At 39.8% G+C, this 18,995-nt stretch overlaps 1 protein-coding gene across 1 annotated transcript in view; it reads right to left on the reverse strand.

Moving 5' to 3' along the window:
• RPGRIP1L (RPGRIP1 like) overlaps positions 1-18,995 on the reverse strand; it is a 77,936-nt gene that overhangs the window by 31,800 nt on the left and 27,141 nt on the right. The window contains exons 10-16 of the mRNA XM_054570343.1: positions 14,644-14,783; positions 9,580-9,686; positions 9,297-9,347; positions 8,426-8,605; positions 7,800-7,917; positions 3,874-4,326; positions 1,573-1,724 (exon numbers count right to left, since the gene is read on the reverse strand). Coding sequence (XP_054426318.1) covers positions 1,573-1,724; positions 3,874-4,326; positions 7,800-7,917; positions 8,426-8,605; positions 9,297-9,347; positions 9,580-9,686; positions 14,644-14,783 — 1,201 coding nt within the window. The remainder of the gene's footprint in view (positions 1-1,572; positions 1,725-3,873; positions 4,327-7,799; positions 7,918-8,425; positions 8,606-9,296; positions 9,348-9,579; positions 9,687-14,643; positions 14,784-18,995) is intronic.

Here is an 18,995-nt window from a genome sequence, read left to right on the forward strand (position 1 = left end):
AAATGACTCATTCAAGCCAGAAACTGGGAGTCTAAAAAAACTTGAAACTACAAAACTAAATAAATAATCTGGTCCTTCTGTTTCTAGTTCCCTTTTCCACAACAGCATTTCCCAAAGCGTGTTCTGAAGAATCCTAGTCCAGAAAGATGATCTTTGGGAATGAGGCGCTGTGCTTTCTTAAGTTTGGGAATCAGTGTCATATTAGTCATGGTTCTTTAATTGAAAGTTACAGAAACTAATTCCATCTAGGAAACATGACAAAAAAGAGGCTTTACTATACGGCGACAGGGCTACTCCATGGAACTGTTAGAGGAGCAACGTGGTCGGGCCTCAGGAAGGCACTAGGACTGTAAAGCCATCAGAGCTCACTCTCTGCTCACTTGCTGTTTCTCTCTGCACGCTTGCTCGTTCTTGTGTCTCTCCAGATCCGCTTCCTTTCCTTTGCCGGTCAACATGGTAGGGGCTCCTAATTTTGCACGTTCCAGGCATGGAGAGTCTTGCTTTCTCTTGATCTCAAAATGCAGAATCTTTCTGGCTGACCTGGGGTCAGGTGGATCTTACTGAATCATTAGTTCTAACTGGGTGGCGAGTGGGAGAGAGCAGGGTCATCAAGCATAAAGCTTGCCCCCAGGGGCCCAGGCCCAAGGATTGGGAGTGAGGGCAGTTCCAAACAAAAAACGGTTGTTAAGAATTGAGCGGACATTCCGCACTGTTTCTGCGATGTTCTCTCCCTCCCCCTAACTGCATACTTTATGCTTCCTCTTGAGAATCATGATATACACGAGCAGTCCGGAAGTCAAAGATTCTATTTAACTTGGCTTAATTCAGTGCTTTCTGTACTGAAATCATTGGATCATGGCATTCGTTCTTTTGGAAATACAGCCATTAAGACTCCATGAAACACAGTTTGGAAAATGCTACCCTGAGGAATTTCATTTAAACCTCCAATTCTCAGTCAGAATACTCATTTTGCCTTCTACTTTGCATTTCAGAAACCTAACATAAGGAAACAATTTGAAAGATCGACTGATAGTCCAATAATAGCTATGTATTTCCTTAACAGTAGGGAGTATAACGAAAGTCACTTGATGTGTGATAACCGTATTGTAATTCTATTTTTCAAAAGTGGCCTGGGTAGTTAAGGATGGGCTTCTTTGTGGCGATGCAGCAATTCTGTATCTTGATTGTGGTGGTAGTTACATGAGTGTATACACACGATAAAACTGCATCAAACTCCTCCTCCCCCCGCCACACATGTAAAAACTGATATAATCTGCACAAGATCTGTAGCCTAGTTAATAGTATTGTACCCCGGTCCATTTCATGGGTTTGATATTGTACTACAGCTGTGTAAGATCTTACAACCGGGACAAGCTGTGTGAAGGGTACGCAGGACTTCTCTGCACTACTTTTGCTACTTCCTGCAAGTCTATAATTTTTTTTAAAGTAGAAAGTTGGAAAAAGCCACTCGATGGCTGTGAAGGAAAATAATTTCAGTTTAAAGCATGACATATAAAGAACAGGATAAAAATTTTTGTGCCCTAAAAGAGTCTTAAAGCCAAACAAGCTTACCCATTGTGTTTGCTCTGGCCCCTTAAAATTTGATGTTATATATCCCAAAGCCTTTGCCCGTTCTCGATAAAGCCGAATTGCTTGGTCCACAGGAACTCTTAATTGGAACCAGTATTCCACTGTGCCAAAATTTGGGATGTCTCCTTTAGTTCCTACAAATCAATATATAACTCACTGTTAAAACAGTCCCATAAATCAAAATATATACCAGTAAAGAACACATCAATAGTACTATGCATTGAAACTATAAATTTTATACTGAGTAAAATAATATGACATGCACAAATGATGTGTGATTGGCAAATAACAGAGATGAAGAAAATGAAGTTACTTCTTCAAGTACGAGTTGTACTGTATGTTAAATATTATTTAAGAACTGTCAAACTATGTTTGAGATCTTCCAAAGTATACTATTTCAATCCTTCTGAAATATAAAGAAAAATCTAAGTATTGAATCAAATACTCGAGAGACTCTTTTTGATTTCGCAGTACTTTTTTAAAACCAAGTTGCACTCAATGCAGTCTGACAGATACAATACGAAACCTCAAACTTATAAATATAATATTCCACGTTAGAATCCACTTAAAGAGATCTCGGCACCTTCCCACCCCACCGCATCACAGGTAGACGGAAAAACGCCCCGGCTCTGGCAAAACCACACCACGGGCACCACACCCTCGTGCGGCCTTGCCCCGCACGCCCTCGGCGTCCCTTTCACCTCGGGCCGCTCTCCCTCTCCGCGCCTCCGTAAGGATCTCCGCTCTGGCTCCTGGAGCCAAAGAGCCTCCGTGCTTCCTTCACAGAAAGGAAGGCCGGGCCTCCCTAGGGCGCCTGACGTGCGTGTCTGTGCCCGGCTGCTTCCCCACCTCACTCCAAGTTTCCTGCGGGCACGGGCTGTGGTCTCCACTGACATGTGCCTACCGGAGGGACGGGGACATCATGGTTGAATAGATAATATTCCACACTTACATTTTCCTGAATTTAACATATTATTAAAAATATTGCCCCTATTCTCTCCTACTTTATCAATTTATTCCTTGCTAAAGATCATTCTCATCAACATACAAACATGATTCAAATCTGCCATCATCTAAAAACTTGTCCTAAAATAAGAATATTAACAAATACATATGTGTTTATATATGAGTAAAGTCTGGGGGGAAGAGTTTGTAGCCTTTGGTGAGAAGACTCAAGGTTTCTGGGGGACAGTGGTCGGAGACAGACATTTTATGGTCTAAACTTTTGCGCCTTTTTGATTTTTGAATCATGTGAATATATTACCTATGTAATCAATTGCTCAATAAAATAAAATCCCTCCCCGGAACCGAAGTTCCCTTCCTTCCTTCTTGAAGGGTTTCTTCACTCGGTGTCTAGGTTGCTAGAGACTCTGGGTTTGCCTCTTCCCTCACTGGCCACCCCTGGCTCTTCCTCTTTGTCCTCACCCCTAAATTTTGGTGTTTCCAAGGCGCAGTCCTTCACCATCTCCTCTTTTTATGTACACTCACTCTCCATGTGATATCATCTGGGCTCCAGGCTTCACGTATGTTCTATATGTTAATGACTCCCGCTACTCTCTCTCTGTCCGTGACCCTCGGCCTAGTGTCTCCCACCCCGTGCGCGGCGTCCCCACTTTGCTGCCTAGTAGGCAGGGCGATCTTAACTTACTCAGACACAGTTCTTGATGTTCTTCCTCATAGCTGTTCCTTTCCCAGGCTCATCTCAGTAAATCCCCTCCCCTTTCTCCTAGTTGCTCAGGCCAGGAATTCTTGCCGCCTCTATTCCCTCACTATTCTACATTTAACTGCTAAGCAAGTCTTGAGGAAAGAGTTAATCACACATACACTTACAGCCACTTCTTATCAACACTTTCATTACCAGCTTTTCACAGATTATGCAAGAGCTGTGTGATAAGGGTCCTATTTTCCCTCTTGGCCCACAAAGACTTTTCTCTCTACAGCACTTATTTACCACTTACCACTATATTCCAAATACTTAGTAACAGTGACAACAAGATACGCTCCTAAAAAATCATTTGATGAGTGTACTCCATTTAATGTTTAACCAAACAAGGAAATCAATATTGTAAGTAAACACTGGCACTTACAAGCTTTTAAAGAATTAGCAGTCACTGTACTGACATCATCAAGACAATGACAATAGCCCACACACCTGCGGGCCTGTCCTTACCCTAAAGGGACACTTCAGATCTGTTGAAAGGAAGACACTAACCTGGAACACCAAATTAGCATATGAACCAAACTGGTGATTCAAACAGCCTAAGTTTATCAAACTGTACTCACCAACCAAACTTGCTGTGCAAAATATTCGACCGCTTTTTTCTAAAATTTCGTGGAATCTCAATGGACATACTGCGATGGTTTCATAATCTGGTCCATAGGCTTGGTGGACCTCAAGAGTGACAGTGTTCCTCTGAATATAGTGCAAAAACAAGTCATTGACATGAACAAGGTACCGCGAGGTCAGGTTGTATTCCGGGTGAAGGCCTCGCACTACGGGGGTTGTCTGCAGTTCAAAATCATAGAAAGCATAGGTACAGAACGTGACCGGCTCTTTATCCCCCGACGCCTGCAGAACCTCAGGAGAAAAGGTTACTTTGTTGATGTGGATGTCAAGCAGGTTTTCGCCTCGCTCTAAGTGAATGGTTTCATCAAATTCATCAACGGAGTCATCTGGCATGATTTCTGGTTTAAATTTGTACTGTTTGGTGCCATAGGCAATATCCTTTAATTGGGCTGCAAGAGAAAGCACACAGTGTAGATAGAGACTTTAAAACATTGACACATGAAGATACAAACTGGCTTTCGAAGTGGTAGGAAATGTCAGAGTTTTCGGTTAATAGCCTCCATCTTAAATCCTGTGACCACACTGTTTTTCTGTAAATAATATTGTATTATACAGAAACTCACCATTTGTTTCGATGTTACTTATTAAACAACAAAATTACAACTTAAGCGGTAATGCAGGCGATCCCATGGAAAAGGGAAAAGGGAAAAATGCCTTCGAAAGACTAGGCGAGGGGAGAGTTTGGGCCGCGCCTGCCCCCTGCCACTGCTCTGCTGGCTCCTCTCCTGCACAGCCAACCTCTCTTCCCACGGCTCCTTCCCTTCGGCCCAGCAAAACACAGGGCGGGCTGACGCGGGCTGCGGGCGGGAGCACGCAGAACACAGTTTATTACTGTGTTACCCTCCATACAAACAACTTACTTTTGTCCTGCCCTGTAGGTACTTTCCTGCTGTATTTTGGGGGGTGGTGATTATGGCGATGGTTTCACAGGTGTATACATAGGCCCAAACTCACCAAATTGTACACTTTAAATGATGTGGTTTAAAGTTATGTTAATTACACTTCTCTAAAAAAGATACCGTTTGTAAAAGAGATCCAGCTCCTCCTAGATACACATTTCCCACCATGGTATATCCAAATTTCCAAGAGAGGAACGCGTACTTGTGTCTCCAACTCCGCATCTAGCAGACAGTCCTCAGCCTCCTGCAAACAGCATCTTGCCTTCCTTTTCTCCGGAAACTACCCAAGAAAAGGCCATCCATAACCAACTAATTGCTCGGTTGAATGGACTTCATTCCTGGCGTTAGGGGACCCCTTGGCATCGCTGACACCGACGGCCATCGCTTCTTCTGTGGACTCTGTCCCGCCTTGGCTTGCTGTCAGCATCGTCCCTGCTTCTCCTCCTGCCTCTCTTCTCATTCCTTCAGGGTTTCTTTTCGGCTAGTTGGCTGAGGTTCTGTTTTTACCCTCCTCTTAGTCTATGCCTTCTCATGGGTAAATTCATCCCCTTTCATGAGTTTCTGCTATTATTATCTAATGGCTTGCTGAGCCCTCTATCCAGGTACTTCCAGGTACATCACACTCAGTATATCCAAAAGAGAAGGCATCACGTTCTCTTCCAGTTATTTCTGTGCCGCGCATCTCAAGCGGTGGCGTTAGCCTAAGTTAGGGACCAGAGTCATCCTAGTTTCCTCTCCCCACGTCGGTAGGGTCGTATTTAACACTGTTTCCTAAGTCTTTAACAAATTTGCCCCCGTCCTCTGTCTCCACTGATGCTGCCTTCCTTAATCTCTAGTGCTTATTTCCTAGGCTACTATGAAGCCCTCACTGCCTCCTTCCTTCCTCTCTGACTTATTCCTCCCGGTCCTCCCAAAGCCCACAATGCAGTCCTGGGTACGTTACTCGAAACATCCCTTCGTGGCTCTCCAGTTCAGTCCCTCTCTTTAGGAAGGCAAACAAGGCCTTCACAATGACCGATCCTGGGTTCCCAGTCAATGGATCCACACGCAGTTTCCCAAAGGAACGACAGAGCTTCCCCCGTCAGCTTTCTACCTGCCCTCTCTCCTGCCTGCACTGCCTTCTGCTGCTTTTACTTAGTGGTGAATTCCGTCACATTCCAACACTCCCAGCCTAGCATGGGGAGTCTTCCCAGAACCTTTAGGCAGAAACAGGCATTCTTTCCTCAATTCCCCCGGGTACCTTTTGCATTTTCCTGGTCCCATGCTCTCCGTTCACATCTCATGAGTTCCTTGAGGCTACTGCGTGAGCTGTGTCCCCTGTTTGTCTTCTCGCTGCCTAGCTCTCTGCTTAGGGGGCATTAGGAGCTGGGGCATGTTTGTGGACTGAATCAATGAATTTAGAGAAGAGATGAAATATATTGGTAAAGATTTACTAAGACTTGAAAGAAATGAAAATCCCAAGCTCTGTGCCCTTGTTATTCAGAAAAATTCCATTAAGCAATTTTTATTGAGTACTACTTGAAATGAAAGGTACACCCTGCTCTGTGACCTCTGGAAAACCCTGTTCAGCCAGATAAAGATATTCACTGAGTCCTTCTCCTCAGAGCAGTGGTTCTCAAAGTGTGGTCTGGGAACCCCTGAGGGTCCCTGACTCTATCTTAAAGGTCATGAAATCAGAACTATTTAAAAAATAATCCTAAGATATTATTCGCTTTTTTCATTCTTAGTCTCTCACGAGTGTATAATGAAGTTTTCCAGAACCTACATGATACGTGATATCATAACAGATTCAATACAGAAGCGCCTATAAAAACTCAGCTGTTTTCTATTAAGCCAGACATTAAAAGGATTGCAGAAATGTTAAACACTTAAAAAAATTAAAAAAAAATTAAACAGTGTCACTCTTCTCACTACTTTTTGGTATAGAAAATTCTGCATTTTAAAAATAAATGCTGTAGTGTATGTTAATATGTAATGGGTTTATTATTTAACATGACTTAAAATATTTTTAAAATTTCTCACTTTTAATTTCTAATATGATAAATATCGTAAGTGTAAACCACATAAACAAAACACCTTTGGGATTCTCAGTAATTTTTAAGTGTAAAATTACTGCTGGCACAGATTGTTGAATTAAGCATTGTATGGCGAGGGGCATGAAAGAGAGGCAACATACTTCTGACTGTAGAACTTACGTTGTAGTCACAGAGAATGTGCAAAGCTCCAACAGTGAGGAAACCTGGTAATACAGTCCCCAAACACAGTTTCTGAGCACACGAGAGGAAAAGCACAAGTGCCTAGGCAGTGTTTTTCAAAGTAAGGTCTCACCCCTACATCTGAATAGCTTGGAGTTATTTCTAAATACACAGAAGCATGGGTCCCGGGGTCCAAGTGAGGGCACAGGAAGCTACAAATGAAACCAGCGCCCCTGGAAATTCTCATACTTGCTAAAGGTAGAAAACTACTGCAAGGGCACTTCCTGTTGGGAAATGGCTGGAGCCAGCTTCCCAGCTCGGGGAACGAGAGGGATGGAGGGAGCCAGCTTCATGGCTCGGGCCTGCTCTTGGATTTTGAGGCAGGGAAGTGTATCTTTCAGTCAGCAGAGAAAGGTGGCCACGTGGAAGAGACAAAGGCACGGCGATGGGACTGAGCAAGACGAATCTGACAAAGAGCAAGCAGGCTTGTTTGACTAAGGTGCACAGCTTCCTTAGAAATTAGAAATGGGGTGGTAAATTTAGTCTGAGATACTGTATGAAGTGCTTTGAAATCAAATCCTGTCTGCAAGCAACACTGAATTCAAAAAGCAGTAAGGAATGACCACATATTCTGGAGTAGAAAAGAATCAGATAATAACAACCTTTCTGGTGAATTGTTATTACAGTTATAAATTGGGGGAAAAAGGGCAAGAAGACATCATAAGTGCAGATTTGGACAACAAGGGCAACGAACTGTGCACACTGTACCTTCTAGTTTCTGGATGCGTGCAGCCCTGATATCAAGAAGGTGAACATACTGCTCCACTTTGAGTTCATAATCTTGCTGCAAATTCTCCATCTTCTGGGTCACTGCCTCAACTTCCATCTAAAAAATGAGGTAAGTTTTGATGCTTACGATTAGTCCATTTTCATTTTTTTAAAGCAAGGATGATTCAAGCATTTTCTAGTTCCTGGAGATACCAGGAACTGTAAACCACTTTCCTGATGTCAAATAGCTTACAGTTTAGAAAATCAGGTTTAGGGTTGTTCATAAAATCAGAAGTAAAATCAACAAAGTCCAGACCCCACTTGCGGAGGCGGCCTTCCCGCCGGCTGCGGCTATGCACGCCTTGGCTGGGGCAGCGCTTCAGAATAACTACGGTCCCTCTGCAGAAGGCGCTGACACCAGTGAAGGGGAGCTCAGGGCCACCATTTGCTCTCTAAAATCAGGGACTTTTTAGTCTAAGTCCTTATGTATACGGCAAACTTCCAGGCATGGGGTAACACGTGATCACAGATTACAACGAGATCACACGCGATACTGCTTAAGAAAGTATATCATCTGTAGAACATTCACAGGAAATTTACTCTCCCAACTCAGTGTATTACATTACCTGATAATCTTTATTAATTTTATGCTGCATAATTAGCATGTTCCTTGTTTTTTCAAGTTCTTGCACTGTTTCTGCATGAGTTGCTTGTAGCTCTCTCATGGAGTATTCTAGATCTTTATTAATTTTATTGTCTACTTTCTCTAAAAAGGAAAGGTCTCCATTTTTTTGCGATTTTTGCGCCTAAAACAAAACCATGTTTTATTATTGAAACAAGAGTTTCTAAAATGTAATCACACAATTTAATATAGATATAGCAAGGAAAAATCATTAATTGAAAACAGATATATTTCCATTTTCCATCAGGAATAAAGTAGTCCTGGTATAGAAAATATATTTGGACAGACATTTGGAACAATTATAGAGAATTTAAAAAACAGTTTATTACTTCATGACATAAAAAAGAAATCATGTACATTTATTTCTATTTCTGTGTCTTCATCTGATTAAAATCTACACTGTGATGATCTCAAAGGAAATAAATGCATTTTCTCATGTCTTCCTGTAAACAACAGAGTATCCTAGAACTGGAAAATATCTTCTGGTAACACTTAAAATTCAATATTTTACTTCAAATAATCGTGTGTACCAAGGTCTCTTAGGACAGAAAATTGTTTATTAGTTTTATAGTACGGCATGTAAAAGTAAAATGTTTGTTATGGTTGGAGAAAGCGCTTTAAACAAAAGTTTTTAAGGTCCATTTTAATGTAATTTTGATGTCACTATGAAATATGTATATGCTGTAACTAAATGTCACCTGACCACTTTCCTGAATAATTCATTCTCCAAGTATAAGGGTTACAGACAAGGGCCTTCATTATGCTGGAACCGTTATATGTCGACATGAAACTCATGGTGAAGTTCAGAAAGTTACCTTTATAAGCAGCAGAGCTTCACTCAGTTCATCAGCATTTATATCACTCTCCTGCGAAAGACAGAGTAAGCGAAAGCTCACAGTGAGATGGAGACGGCAGGTACAGGAGACATCCCAGCTACGTGCATTACCCTCACGGACCACAGGCTGCCTGACACCATGAACTAATAAATGAAGTTAACGTATTTGTATTCTTTGTCATTCTAGTATACTGTTTTCTCTACGCATAAAAATATTTAGGTAAAAATTTGGAGTTTATTTCGTAAAGAAGGAAATGGTTCACCTGGTTATAAAACTTCATGCGGTTTTTAAGTTCATCAAGTTGTTGCTTTTGTTCCAGATAGCGTAACTGTAGTTCTCTATTTTCTTGAACAAGTTTCTCATTTTGGTCTTAAAAATAAAGTCGACACAATTAGGAAGGGATGAGAGAATGCGGGATAAAAACACATTTTAAATTAATATTACTCCTGATACACACCAAGCACTGTTCTGGTCAGAGAGGAAATTGAGCTAGCACCTAGGCAGAGGCGGCTGGGAGTGAGGAAGGAACGAACACTCTCATGTGTCTGCCATATGATTCACTGCTTATCAAAAACTTAAGACGTAAGTTCGCAGTACTAATATAAGGAAATTGTGGCCTCTGGGACTTCAAAGGAACATTCTATCTAAAATACCTAAGAAAATATGTTTCTAAGTCTATGATTTTTACTTACTTATTAAGGGTCCTGAAAGGCATGCAAAAAAAAAATTTTTTTTTATCTTTTAGTTTTTTGAGTTCCTTGGATATTCTTTTCCCAAGTTAACAGAAAATATTTTTATTTAAGCAAGATAATTTCTCTGGTTATAACTAAAGCCATAATTTTAATCAGCTACACTTTTAACAAATCTGTTAAGATAGACATGGATTTTCAACCAGTGTGTGGCGGTATCAATAATAATTCATGTGTATTCTTGATGAGCTCATGCTGTCAATGAGACAGACGTGGACCCTGGGCTATGGTTACGGAGCCGACAGAGGTCGGTCATGTTCCCCAGGCATTCATTCGCCAGTACCCACAAACAGGGGTTCAGGGTTGAGCTACCGAAGACAGTAAATTCACAAAGAGACTAGTTTTTCACTCCCTGCATTAAACATGCTATAAACTTAAAAAAAAAAAAATAGTAGCAAGCTAACACATTTATTCTTCAGTCTCATTAGGTGTACTCTTCAATAACGTTCACTGTGGTGGACAGAGTCCCTCCTTTTTTGGCTCCCTGGGGACTAACTCTAAACCATGTCATCCAAAGTGTCTCCAGTAATTCCAGCCTACTCTCAAAGATTTATGTTTGTCATAAGCCCTCAATTCAAGTTGTACATTTTTGTTTCCTTTTCTTAAAAAAAAGTAAGTCAACACATCTGCCAAGAACTCTTTACATGAGTACATTTGCACACTGACTGCATTTTATACAAAAATGTGTTTCTGACATTTATACTGCTTTGTTTCCAAGCTAGAAATACTACATGTAAGTTAAAAAAGAAAAAAAAAAGGTAAAATACACAGTTAGGAAGAAATGGAATAAATTTGGATATTTTTAATGTCACATATTTCCTGGCAAACTAAACAGTAAAACAAACCAACCTGTGACTCTAGAGTATGCAGAGACACTTTAGTATCAAATGTATAGATATCTTTTCTTGTTGATAAAAGGTTAAAGATTATCCTAGAGTATAAATTACTAATATTTAATGAACAAAATGAAAAAAAATTAAATGTATACTTGGAAATTTTGAAGGTAAAAGTGAGATACTTGTCTTTAAACTAAAAATTAGGATTAATAATAAATATGAATTCTCATAAGAGAAACTTGCTTTTTGTTTAGAGAGTAGAATAAGAATGTGGAAAGCCTTCATATTGATTAGGTTAAATGACATCTAGATAGAATGATTAGGTAACAAAAAGGAGGTAAATGTCATCAGAGGATATAAAAGCACAGGTCCTGAGGATCATATAATTTCCTTCTCTGGCCGGCAAAACTTTCAGGGACTCTGAGGGTGACCTGAAGTATATAGGACAGACTTGCTCCATGTTCATTTAGACAATTATTTCTATGCTCTAGTTTCTCTATTGTTTCAGTTCTTCAGAGCAGGGCCCTAAGAATGATATGCTAGTAAATATAAATAAACTTATTCCAATGTTTCTGTTTTTACTGATTTTTGTTTCAACAACTATATTCCCCTATGTTCACTGATGGTTTTTAAAATTGTGGCATTATTAGTAAGAAAATAACTCAATGGGAGAAGATATTACTGAATATCAGTAACTTTCTGTCTATTGAATGTTATATAGAATTATTCACTACATTTTTCCTTTATTAAACTGTTTATTGGGAGACGCTATAGTTCAAAGAGGAAACAGACTTGCTGAATTATAATATGAAAAATCAAGGCACCCTGTACAAGATGAAAAATAATCTCCTTTACCTTATCATTTGATAAAAAACAGGTTAAACTAAACAGCATTTTACTCAAATGAGATAACATTTCACTCTTCTAAACTTATGTTCTTCAAGCACAGCATTAATAAGCAGAGTGCAGAGAACAATTCAACTAAACAATTTTCAGAACTCCTTTGTGTTAATATCTTCAGCTGTGATCAATATAACCATATGCATTATGCTGAATTATGCGTTTCAGCTAAAGATAGAAAGGAGCTTTCACAAGCAGGCCCTTAAACACATGCAGTTAATTTAAGCATTAACCAAATGCAAACGGCATTTACATATCCTTCCCCCGCGTATTCACACAATCTGAAACTAATTTGTACCTTGAATAAAGAGGTGAGTATTCTCTAAAAATAATTTGCCAGTTAGATGAATGACTTCAAGAAGCCGGGGAAACATCTTCTGGCAAAGAACACTTGGTACATGAAAAGGTAAGTGTGTGAAGAGACTTCAAAGTAAAATTAAACAATTTCAGAATCTGTTATACAAAGAGGAACTTTCTAAATATTAAAAGATTTCCTTAAATAGGCAATTTCAGTTTTTTGGTTTAGTGTTTCCCTAGAAAAAACAGTGAAAGGCTGCAATATTTTTCTTATAGTCTATTGTGATATTTTCACAAAAAAACAGAAACGTAAATCATTAGACCTATAATTTCAGGTAGTCAAGCAAAAATTACTTAAAATAACAGTTGCATTAAAAATAAAGATTTAGTCCCAGTAATTTTTCTTTAGAAAAAAACGAATATATAAAGGTTCGTTTAGAAAATTTTTATGATACTTAAAAAACTAAAGCAATTTAAAAATTCATTCAAGAGAAGATTGTTCACCTATGATACATCCTCACACTGATAAACTAGGACAACCATGACAGATCAGGGGGATGGGAATTTATATTTATACTCAAAGAATTATTTCACAATATAGTAAATAAAAAAGCATGTTATAAAATTGTATCTATACAGAGAGAAAATTCTGAAATGACATAAGTGTTAATAGAGGTTATCCTTCAGCATTATGAATTTGAGTGATTAAAAAAAATTTTTTTTTTACTAGACTTTTTTTATGGTGTACATGAGTTATTTTTATTATTCGGAAAGTCTAAAAGAGACATAAGAACCAGTAAAAAAAAAAAAAAAAGATGAGAAATTGACTAGCTGAAATAAAATAACTTGGCAATTGTAGTTTCGATAATTTATAAGAGCCCTCAGAACTTGTTCAACAACAATAAAGATGTTTAAAAAGAAAAAGGCCACCAAGCTTCTATCCCCTTAAGAAGAATTTCTTTCCAGAGATCGGTTCAGATGTCTGTAGATGAGAGCTTTGGAATTCTTAGTATCTATGGAAGTACAGAAAGCACAGAAATAAGAAAAGTGTATTTCTTTTCACTTTCCTTTAAGAAGGAGAAATTTATGTTTTTTGAAGAGAGCAATTTATATGTTTTCTTCAGTGAGCAAGAATTCAGTGAGCAACTACTAAACAAAGCACACTGTGCAGTAAAATCAGAAACTGGTATCTCTGACCTCAAAACTTTAAATATCCACCTTTTCAGAAATCATGTCACCCTTTTATTCTACTCACAATCTTCTAGAGAAAAATTCATAAATAAGCTTTCATCAGATTTAATCACTTGTTAAATAGAAGAATTTCATTGAAATTAAGACTATATCAATCATAGAGTGTGTTGTTTTGGCCTTCCTAAAATGTTAAAAAAAAGTCAGACCATAATTTTTAAATGTTATCATTTATAAAATGCATCCTAATTTCAGAAATGTTAAAATGGGAAAAAAAATCTTTTCTATAAGTTAATCAGTATGGCATTGTGACTGAAATCAATATATAGAATACTGACAAGATACGTTGTTTTTTTTTTTTTTTTTACTGAGTCTGCATTAAACTTTTAAATGTTCTCATAAAACAAAACTGCAAATGTTCCAAAGAAGCAACCTTATTATCACATCACTTGGTTTACGTAGTGGATGAGCAACAGATACAGTATTTGAGGCAAAGAATTCCCCTGTTGTGCATTTGTGTGTAATGTGTATGTGCAGAATATAGTAAATCAAACATCTACTGAATTATAATTATTTTACTTCTATGAGACAGGGAAGATGAGACCCGTGACTTGTAACATGAAACTTGTTAATGATTGTTATTCAGCAGGGACATTCCCCCCCCCCCCCCCAATCAGGCCTTGTTTTTATCCACCGTATGAAAAACAATATACAGCAAGCAAAACCACACAGGCCCTCCTCCCGCGCCCCTCCCTGCCAGCGACTCGAATTGTCACAGCAGGGCCAGCTCGACAAGGCTCCCCGGACTCGGAGTTCCCTGGCACAGCGAAGAACGGGATTTCTCCTTCTCAGAGGGCCCTTCCCTGCTGGGCCTGTCCAGGCCGGCCAGCCGCGGCCACCCCGTCGCCTTCCGCTGCTTTGTTTCTATCCGCGGTGTACCTGCCCCTCCACACATGCCACACATCCGTGTCGCCGCGGCCTGTGCCCCTGCTGAAGCGGTGCTGCCTGCGGGCAAGGCCGTGTTTCACTGGCTGCGGCCTCCCCGGAGGGAACTAAGGACAGCGCCTAGCAAAGTAACACTTGTTGACTGTTGAAGAGGGCTCGGGCATTTAGGAAAAGCACACAAACTACAGGCAACCTGAATAAAAAAGAACTCCGAGGAACCACAACTCCTTCGGCCTAGGGGTGAGGATGCGTAAAGGCAGTTCCGAGCAGCCGGCGCCGCCCGCGCGAGTGGACTGCCCGGCGGGGCCCGGCGGGGCGCGTGCACTGTGCTGGGCACCCACCGGGCGTGGCTAACAGCGAGCCGCGCCCAGGTCTGAAATGAGCACATGGGCAGTCACGTCACACAGGTACCTCTTTCCGAGTTTAATCGGTCAAGGACTTCGGTTTTGTCCGCTAGGTCGGATTTTAAGGCCGTCTCGAGTTGCGCGATCTGCACGTTCAGCCGCTCTTCCTTGCGCTTCCACTGCTCCTCGGGGGCGGGGCTGAAGGCGCTGCAAGACACACGTGACACGCGAGGAGAGCTCGCGAGGCAGCTCCGACCGACGCCGGTACAGGGGAGAGCGTTTGGTGGCACAGAGACCACTGTCATCATGTCTCAGGAATTAAGTAAACACATGCTGGTCGGCTGCTGTTGAGACCCAGGCGCCTTTCGCAGGCTGCGGTCGGGGAACATGAAAGAGCTTGTGGGATGAGCAAAGGAGCTGGCCTTAATTTAGAGCTCTACAGCCAGAGGAGTTGGCAGCACGCAGCCTTTGTGGGCCTAGGGAAGGAATTCAGATGCTGCGCGCACTCCAGGGGGATCCGCGACTCCAAACCTCAGCAGTCGCCGCGGACGGGCCCTGCTCTCCCACGCGCAGGCCCTCTTCCTACAGCGCAGGGAACCTGATCTCTAACTCCAGGCTCTGAAACGTTTCAAGAGCCTGTGATAATAACACAGTCACAAAGGCCTGGCCACAAAGCAGTAGCATATTGGATGACAAGGCGGCAATTCTGCTACTAAGAAGCAGTGATATGGCAGTTTTTGTCCTAAAAAAAATAAAAAGCACAAGAACAAAAAGAGTAAGTTTGGCAACACATGATTGGGAGGAAAACCTACTGAGAACACCGATAAGAATTACCCCTCAAGAAAAATGTAGCAGTTTAAACTACTGTTAAAATCTACGAATGACCACGATTGGAAGGACTAGTGGGAAAATAACTAGAAAATAGTATACAGTAGGCATATACTCCACGTTCGTGCAGGCCAGTGGTGCCCAAGTGCTGGCCTCAGCTAAACGCTGACGCCGGGCCAGCTAGCTATGCGAAGAGCATGCCGGGAGACTTACACACGGAGCCCTGGGGCCCAGGAATCCCTATTTTTATAAAGCTCCCAGGTGACAGCCAGCTTTTGGAAAAACTGATCTTGATCTGTATTTCAGCAGAAAACTATTATCTGTGAAGCTTGATATGACTGAATAATTATCAGCAGCTTTGACCTTTCTACTTATTTGAAACCCAGTAAATGAAACAAAAAAATGTATAAAAGCTGGTTTTGTGCTGATGACGAAGTAACTAAAAAAGAAACTTGTTATTGAAAATTGCCCTTACTGTTGCTCCCAGCTAGTCTTGAGATGTTTTTTTCTCCCCCCAAAAGAGATACTTTTCTGACAGGCACAGCTTTCAAAAGAAAAAAAAAAAATTGTGCATTCATTTTACATTTTGAATGTTTTTATTGCATTTAAAATAACATAACCTTAACAATGAATGAAATTCTAGAAGTTTTTCTAAATATGACATCTGTTTCATCTATCAATGTTCTACATATGGAACCTTAAAAAGAATGCATGGATTTCATATACCAATATTTTAAATTAATTTTTAAAAAGGTACAATTACCTAGACTTAAATGAAATCTAAATACAATATGTACTTTAAATACTAAACTAAAGAACATTCCTTTACATTTTCATTTTAAAATAAAGAACAGATATAATTTCTGTGTCTGGTCAAATTATATATACCAAACGCATACATATATATGCATGTGAGTTTATGTGTGTGTGTCTCGTATTATTAAAAACATGTACTACCCAGAAAAAAAATTAGCATGATGAAATAGGCACAACTATACATTATATCAGACGCCAGAAATTAGAAACAGTAGTGTTCCAATAGCATTAGTACTAGCAGAAAGATCACCAACAGTTAATCTGGCAGAAACATCAGAAGCTGTATGTGTTTAAATTAAGAACAATTTAGCAGCCTGGTTTTTCCAAACCCACAAAATGCTAGTGTAAATCAGCATAAGTCAATCTGAATTTAGCGCACTGCTATCTTCCCTCTGGATTTAGGGTTGCATTCCACTGGAGTTTCATGAGGAATTCCTTTTGAATTTACTGTATTCCTCTATGCTTGCAGCCATCTGTGTAACTATAAATGGTGAACCACATCTGGCTCCATTTTCTTTGTAAAGGCTGTGTACATGATTAAATCTGCATATGAGAACAGTCTTTGAGAGCCTTTTATTCATGAAAATGTTTTTGTGCATTGCCTACAGTGACAACGGAGGGGATGACAGTTGGTCTTTGTGCACGTTTCAGAGTTACACTGAGCAGCGCGCCTGGTCAAGTGGCCATCTGCAGTGGAAGGCCTGCCGATGCCTGTGCTCACGGGCATGCCCACTGCAGCCATGGGTCAGCACCCTGTAAGCACACACCCCTGATCAAAGACAGGACAGGATCGAAATGAGAGCTGAAGAATTCATCTCGACCCTAAGGTCTTTTTTCTTGCTGGAGAAATCCCATTTATTCCAATGTACAAGGGTATCCTAATGAGACAGGGAAGTACAAGCTCTAAATCACCCCTAAAGAAATCCATAGGTACTTTAGTTAGGGCCTAATGGAAATTAAATGCGTATTTACATCAAGATATTTCACTTATTGAAGGAGAAATGATGGCCCAGAATGGACTTGTTTGGTTTCTGGGAAGCAGTGGTCACGTGAGTTTCCACGATTCCTGGCAGGGACAGGTGTTCTCGTTCCAGCAGTGGAGCTCCGAGAGCCTATGGGTGGTCGGCACTGTTCCTTTAAGTTGTGGGTGTTAGGGGAGTATCATGTTGTAAAAACTTGATTCACCCAGTTCTTAAAATGGTTAATATCATCTTCAAAAACTAGACTAACTCTTTTTTTTAACAATAGGCATTAGATTGGTATCTATCGGGGAGTTAATACTTTAAAACCACCTTTAACAGATTCTATGGATCTGACCTGAAATTGACTGAATCGGAGTTGGATGATAGTGGATGGAGAGGTTTCAAAGAGGCTGAAAAACCTATGTTTTCTGTTTTCTAGGTTCTTTATATACATGATAGCTGAAGGACAACTGCATGCATTAATTATATCACCCTAAAACTACACTAACCTCAAAAATGGGACGCTATTTTTATAGTATAGTTTCTCTCTAACCAAAGACAAAGATTTAATTGCAAAAAATTTATTCTGAATTTTTAAATTGGCTTTTCTTAAGGCTATGCTTATTCCTTGGCATTGTATCAAGAATGTTTAGCATATTAGAAAAGGCTCATACCAAATACTAACATGAGGGTTTTATCTTACCAGATGATTTCTAATATGTCATATGTCAAGTAATAAACACATTCAAAATTTCATTTGAAAAAGGAAGATGAGAATGCAATCTGCAAATCACATTTTTCTCCTGAAAGCTGGCCAATTCTGGATAACAAACAAATGCTCTCCTTTTAAAAACATGCTATCACTATGACTAACCCAGCAGAGTGTATGTAGTTTTTGATGAGCGCTAGCTGTTGGCGATGATGAATAACAGTGACACGAAACACAAGAGCTGTAAAGAATCTTAGGAATGATGCTGATATTTGTAGTTTGTTGAGTTTTGTAGTTTCTCCAACTTCTGAAAACATACATTTTAAAAAATCGTATTAGAAAATTCTATAGTTCTATTTACTATTATGTGTGTGCTTGCTGGGTTTCGTGTGTGACATGACTTTTTTTTTTTCTGACACAAAATGTTATAACACTCATTACACACATTTACTTCCATCTGCCTGACACAAAGTTCAAGTGCAAGCAGCATAATGAAGTCTGTTTAATGTAACAGAAAAAAATGTAGCTCAAGCATAAAACATAAAAGAAAAAAACATTCAAAGTTATATTTATACTCTTAGATCATCATCTAATATGGAAAGATAAAGTTTCATGGTGATAAAGTAAGTATGAGAAAAACATGTCTTTCTAAAAATTCCATTTATGCATTATTCCCAGCTAAGTGTTTTATTCCAAAAGAATATGTTCAGTAAATCCCCTAATTGGGGGGAAGTAGAAAATATACAAGTAACGACCAAATGGCACTTATTTTCTTGTAGTAAGACCATGTTAAATTACTTGAAATTACAAGATGCTGAAGATAAAAATCAATAAAAACTTCTGAACGTATTACAGTTCTGTTATTCCATGAATGTTTCCCTATGGAATATACAATTTTCTAATCCAACTAAAATCAGAGAGATAGTGAAGCACAGGGGGTGGAAAAATCAAGTTTTAGAATCAGGAGACTTAGGTTTTAGCCTTCTACCAGCGTCTCTGCAATGCCAGGAGACTGTAGGAGTCCCCCTTTTTTTTGATTCTCAATTCCCTTCTTTATAAAATATGAGGATAACGTTTTCCCCACAACAGAATATGGTGGTCAGG

The sequence above is a fragment of the Pteronotus mesoamericanus genome, unplaced genomic scaffold, assembly GCF_021234165.1.
Source record: "Pteronotus mesoamericanus isolate MK-2021 breed Mesoamerican mustached bat unplaced genomic scaffold, CSHL_Meso_final contig_202, whole genome shotgun sequence".
Classification (NCBI taxonomy): Eukaryota; Metazoa; Chordata; class Mammalia; order Chiroptera; family Mormoopidae; genus Pteronotus; species Pteronotus mesoamericanus.